Source organism: Cyprinodon variegatus, unplaced genomic scaffold (genome assembly GCF_000732505.1).
Source record: "Cyprinodon variegatus isolate N-32 unplaced genomic scaffold, C_variegatus-1.0 Scaffold4, whole genome shotgun sequence".
Lineage (NCBI taxonomy): Eukaryota > Metazoa > Chordata > Actinopteri > Cyprinodontiformes > Cyprinodontidae > Cyprinodon > Cyprinodon variegatus.
The window spans coordinates 3,222,544-3,228,619 of NW_015150457.1; the positions used below are offsets into that span (position 1 = coordinate 3,222,544).

A 6,076-nucleotide genomic window follows, 5' to 3' on the forward strand; every position below is an offset into this window, starting at 1 on the left:
TTTATCTTTAGAAAGAGGGTTTAAGTACTTGCACCTTATCAGACATTACTTGACTCAATCTGTATTCAAATCATGTGCTTACACTGCCAATTAAATTAACACAGACTAACCTTTTTTAATCCAAATAATTGCATTAGAAAAGCATTATGTTTTCAACCATAACTAAATAGTCAATTTTTGTTTTTGTTTTTAATAAGATTCAGTTTCAAGGTTACCTTACTGATACGAGCAGGCAGATTATAAAATACAGCTTGGTGACAAAGTCTTAATATGTACTGCATGACTTCACAAAATACAAAAGTACCTTTAATGTATTACAAAGTAAAAATGCTTTTTTTCTACTCTGCTTGTTTGTGTTGCCGATGTCACAGGAAGCTCAAGAATCACGCTGATCAGACGACAGTAGATAGTAGTGGACAAGTGACTTTTGATTGATTTTGAGGTAAATTATAAAGCACTCACTCATAAATAGAACAGAATAGAATAGATAATAACTTTATTGTCCCACAATGGGGGGGTTGTGGTGTTACAGCAGCAAAAAGATTATAGCAAAAGTGGTCACACAAATGTGGACCCTAAAAAAGTGTATAAAATAACAGAATAAGTGACAGAGTTAAGAAAATAAACAAATAGATTGCTATACTGTACAGTGTTTTCTACAATATGAATACTGTGCATGTGGACAATGTGGTTGTCCTCTTCTTAAAGATATTTCAGTGGTATAATTGGGGCCAGACATTTCTGAAATTCATGCAGGATTGCTTAATATGGTTGTAATGTTTTTCTGCAGGTGTTAGAATACCACACTGAAGAAGAAATTCCATTAGGCAAATAAGGAGACATTTAGGAAAAATAAGAATGCACTTTCTCTAAAGACCCTTTCTAAAGGCATCGCTTTATTCTATATGTGATGTCACCAGAAGCATGGGTGTTTGAAATATTGTTTTTAAGACAATGTTTTACATAAATGACCATGACATGTATTCCTTTAGTGAGACTGCTTAATGCTTGGTGCCACCAATTAGGCAACTTATTCTAATGTGTGATTAGGATAAATCTTTCATCATGAATATAGCACACACTAATTATAAAAGCAGTAATTAATTGCTTTGTTTGAATGTTACACACAGTTCGGATAAAAGAAATGTCATTTTGCCTTTGATTTGACTAAGGATTACAGTCACGTTAAAGTCAGGCTGTGGTAAAAGTCATAATGACACTGAGGTAATAAAGGATCAACTTTTCAGCCAAATTGAAAACCTGGAAACTAAGTAAAGATGACTGGCTGGGACTTGTTATGGCATAACTTCAGTGCTTAGTGTAATATAATTAGGCAGTTGTTGAATCATTCTCACCTAGTCACATGCACAGCATAGTCATGGCTAGTTTCATATCTTTCAAAATAGAACAAAACTTTAGTCCTGGAACTACCTCAGTTGTATTTTCCCCAACTTCTATTACACCCTCCGAGGGTTAAACAAGCTGTAGAGAAACTTGGCAGGGAGACAGAAAATGGGATAATGTGTTGGGGAGACAAAGCAGGCGAAGACTAAAAGGTAAGTGGAGATACAGTTTTAACGGGTCACTGGACATAAGCCCATCAGATTACCAGCCACATTCCTTTCACACATGTCTTAGGAACCAGTTGATGGCTTGGCTAAGGAAATGATCACAGCTTTTGAGCTCAGTTAGATTCATATTAAGCAACCATACGTGTTTCATTACTGTAACATAAACACAGTAACACAAGGAGGCAGTATGTCTTGCAGACTGACAATTCTTTTATTTGGCCACCTGTATCTTGTTTTGATTTTGACGCTCTGTGCATGAAGAACTGCATACCTTTCACCTGGAAAAATGAGGAGTCCACTCTTCTATGAACTTTAAAGGAGCACAACATAAAACTGTAATTTGAACCCATTTCACATTTGAGGTAATCTAGTTCAGAATGAATGAACATCATCCTTAGATGTTTGTAGCAAGAAAAAAAAAAAAATAAACGAAAAAAAAAAAAAAAAACACCATTCCTGGTGCTTTTATCCTTTCATCCGGATATAATTACTCAAACCATTACCCCAAACCATTAACATTAGTGCAAAGTAGTTTTGATGATAAATGACATAGTAATGCTTTAGATATGTACCAGAATGAAATATTGTTAAAAAGGAAATCCCACTGAGGGTATGTACTACCATTTGTTAGAACTTCACACATCTTTGAAGGATATATAGCTTAATACAAGATTATTATGAGATACATGATGATATGACTTTTGAAACTTGAAATTTGGCTCAGCAGTCTTTTAGCCAATTCCTTCTCCTCAGCTTTCTGGCCTTTCAACATCTCTTGGTTGTAGTTAAAGGTTTTGAAAGTTAATTCATTTGACAAAGTTTAATATTTGTCAGAGAGTAGTACTTACACCAGATCATTTATTTTCACAGTACTCAGTCATGGTGTGCAAAAGACACAATTTCTGACATTGTGGTAGTAACATTTTTTCCAGCAGTCTTGAACCCATCCATTGTATACTGTGCGGGGATCCAAGATCAGAAGTCACTTAGTGTTATTTGAGCCAAAAAGATATATAATTTTGATCAAGTATTCAGTTAAGGTCACGTAACGTTTTTCCAGTCTCTGAGGCATTCTTGCAGCTGTACAGCCATTTGATGATGCGTGCATTGCGCTCAATAACCGATGTGCCTTGCCCTATTTTTTTGTGCAACTCATCCTCAAGAAGTCCGTCGCTTTCACCGCTGTCCCTGGAGAAACCATCATCGGACGTGGAGATGCTGACACTCCTAATGTTTATCAAGATCTCATCGGAGCGTGCTGAAAAGTTCTCCCTCCCCAAGGACTCAATCACCTCACCCTCCAGGCCGCAGTACTTGAAAAATGCATCAAAGTCTGCAAAATTTTTGGAGTACCTAGAACTGATATCTGAGTGGGAACGGCTCACTCCCTTACCAGACCTCCTCTCAATCTCAGGAACTGCAAGAAGACCATCAGCTCCTGGCTTGTTGCTGTTTTCTTTTGTCGATCCATTAGAGAGGTTCTCTGACTGAGAAACAATTACATGGAAGCTGCATTCCTTTGCCTTTCCCTCAGGTGTGCTGATTTTTTCATTGCTGTCATCATGCTCATGTTCCCTGTCAGCAGCCTGGAGCGATGGCACATATCTATTCGGAGAATTTAGTGGAAGTTTTCTAGTTATATGGTGTTTCTGGCCATTGACTTCTGACCCTCGGAGTAAGTCACATTTCTGCCTATAAAGCAGAAGAGAGTCTGGTCTCCTCTTGGAACTGAGTTGAGCAACACCTTTATGATGAGTAGATTTACTCCCAGAGATAGGATTTCCGTTACGGGTTGAACTTCGGTTAGAAGACCCAGTGCTACTCACAGATGCCGAACCGAGACTGATCACTGGCTCCTGGGTGGTGTTGACCACTTGCTGACTTTTGACGTACTTTGGTTTACTTGCAGCGAGCCTTTCCACAGCACTCATACGTCCTTTTGTCTCATTCTCCAGTTCCATTTGCCTCCGAAGGTATTCAGGACCCTTCTCAAGGATTTTTGTGGTTTCACTGTTTGCCTCCATCTTGTCCTCACAAATTTCTCCAATCTGTTATTTCCAAAGAGTCAAATATCCGTTGGTTTACTGTCAAGAGTCACAGCTACAGGATTCCATTCAAGCCCGCTCTTTGCCTGAGCATGAATCACAACAGGAGACTTCACCTTGTCTGCTCAGATCCCTCAGCCCCACCCATCCTGTGCAGGAGAGGTTTTAACCAAACACAGGCCAGTTCAAAGTACACCTGATACTAAGAACAATGAAAGCTGAAACCCCTGCAGACCTTTTCCCCACCTCCTCTTTAAAAGAGATGCGGGTCTTCTAACTTGTTTCTCAACAAACCAGTTTTCACCTAATCCTGGTTCAGTTCACTATCATTTGTGTGAATACCTGGAAAAGTCACTCATCAGAACTTTTAGTGAAAACATTCCTCAAAACACATGCTACACATCCTTAAATTAGGAATATGGTGAGTAATGTGAGGGAAATGGGGGAAGGTAGATTGTAGTGTATAATGCTTTAAGCCATGAAAACCATATTGTGCAATACCAGGAAGCACATGTAGTTGAGGTATTAAAAAGAAAGTTCTAGACTTTTCTTTGCACATACCCAGATTAGTATAACAGTTATAGAAAGTTTTACCAATAACAACAGTTTTCTTTTTGCTCATGTTTATTGCTCACTGTACATTTCCTTTCAATTCTTAAAAATCAGTACTGTTTAAATAGGTTAGTATTAGAGTAGGATAAGACTACAGTACTTTGAAATACTGTTTGTTCATTTATATATTCATTTATTATTATGCCACTCCTAAAAATTTTAGACCACCAAAAGCAATGTAGATCAAACCAACATAATCTTAATTTGAACCTAACATTTTTTGTTGGTAAAACCTTCCACCGGTCATGTACAATTTTTGGCTATGAGTACTTTTAACATGATTGTAGAAGAATTTTAGAGAATCCCTGGCTGCAATGCGATGTTGAAGAGGCGTGTCAGCCATGGCAGTCCGACAACATCTACAAACCTGAGGTACTCTCATCCATGCCGATGCCATGTCACTGTGGAGTTTTTCAACAACTCAGTGACTTCACCCCATCATCTACCCATCATCAGACAATATGCGGCAGCATCGACAATACATGCAGAGAACATTTTACACTGGGGGTCCATGTCCCCAGCTTTACAGACAATCAGAGAGAATCTCTCTGCAAGGCAGTAGTTGAATACATCACTGATCTAGGGGTTACACTACACATTCAAAGCAGAACTTCACTACTCGCAGTGTACCAACTAACCTGCAGGTGACTCACCCAAGTCTCCAAGATATGAAAGTTTTATTTCCCCACCATAGCGTAGCAACTCCATCAAATTTAAGTTCAGACATTGACCTTGGGACTCGGTTTGCTCTAGCATATATTTTATAGACATTCAGAAGTGAATTTCCAGGCGCCAAAAGATTGTCCTGCTGCACAAGCCCAGTGCCCAAGACATCCCACTATGAGATTTTCTTGTATAGAAGAGATACTGTTGCACCATTGAATCTGTCTAAACATAAAGTAAAAAAAAAAAAATCTCTTTAGGCATTGTGAAGTGTAAAAAATGGTTTCATTTACTGTTAATAACATTTAACTCCTAAAGGTAAAAGGCATGGATTTGTATTTAGCGCCCTTTTTGGAACACACACAAATAGAGAGCAACCATCTCAACTTGCTGGTAAGTAATAAATAATTTCCAAATGTTTCTCATTCCATCTCAGTATAAATCAGGCTGTTCTGTGAAAACGTCAAAGGTTATAAAACTGCAGAAACATAAATGTGAGAACTTACAAACTTGCCAGTTATTACCTATGCACCATACGAATCAGGTCTTTAAGGAAGGGTAGTACGAAATACATCTGTTGTTAAAAGAATACCTTAAAGTAGTTCCATATGTATTTGTCACAACTCATTCACAATGCATAAAATGATATATTTTTTATCCACTTTCAAGAAAAACTTGTGGCCTAAAACATAGTAAATCACCCTTAACACACCACCCCTCAGTATGAAACATGGTGGTTGCTGCTTAATGCTTTTTGGGTGTTTTTTTTTTAGTGGGGACAGGAAAGCTGGTCAGAGCTGCTGATAAAATTAGGTAAAGATTTAAAACAGTTTCAATAATCAAATCCAGTAGCCTTGCAGATGCCTGTGCAATTTTCTGACTGTGAATCCAGAGCTTTTTTATTTGAAATAAAAAAGACATATGTATTAACTTCAGATTTATTCGAAGTTGGCATAAAATTCCATTATAATAGAATAAAAATATGAAAAAATATGAGACTCAAAGTTTGTGTTTTTGCACTTTTAGGAAAGTATATTATAGTATAAAGGGTGCTATTAATAAAGCCAGTTATAAGCAAACAATGTTTTGTTTGTAGAGACAGTTTAGTTACAGCCAACAGCACAGTAAGTCAAGAACATCTGCCAATTTTGAATGTACATGTCGAGATAGACAGAATATAAAACA

The 6,076-nt window shown here is 37.5% G+C and overlaps 1 protein-coding gene across 1 annotated transcript; it reads right to left on the minus strand.

The window, feature by feature from the left end:
* Nucleotides 1-657: 657 nt before the first annotated feature.
* LOC107082736 (protein FAM110C-like) lies at nt 658-3,749 on the minus strand. The gene has a single exon (XM_015371569.1). The coding sequence runs from the start codon at nt 3,593-3,595 to the stop codon at nt 2,603-2,605; it is 993 nt and encodes a 330-aa protein (XP_015227055.1). The 5' UTR covers nt 3,596-3,749; the 3' UTR covers nt 658-2,602.
* Nucleotides 3,750-6,076: the final 2,327 nt, after the last annotated feature.

Bases quoted from the DNA above. Each gene is read 5' to 3' on its own strand.
- LOC107082736 (XM_015371569.1), bottom strand. From the start codon at position 3,595: ATGGAGGCAAACAGTGAAACCACAAAAATCCTTGAGAAGGGTCCTGAA.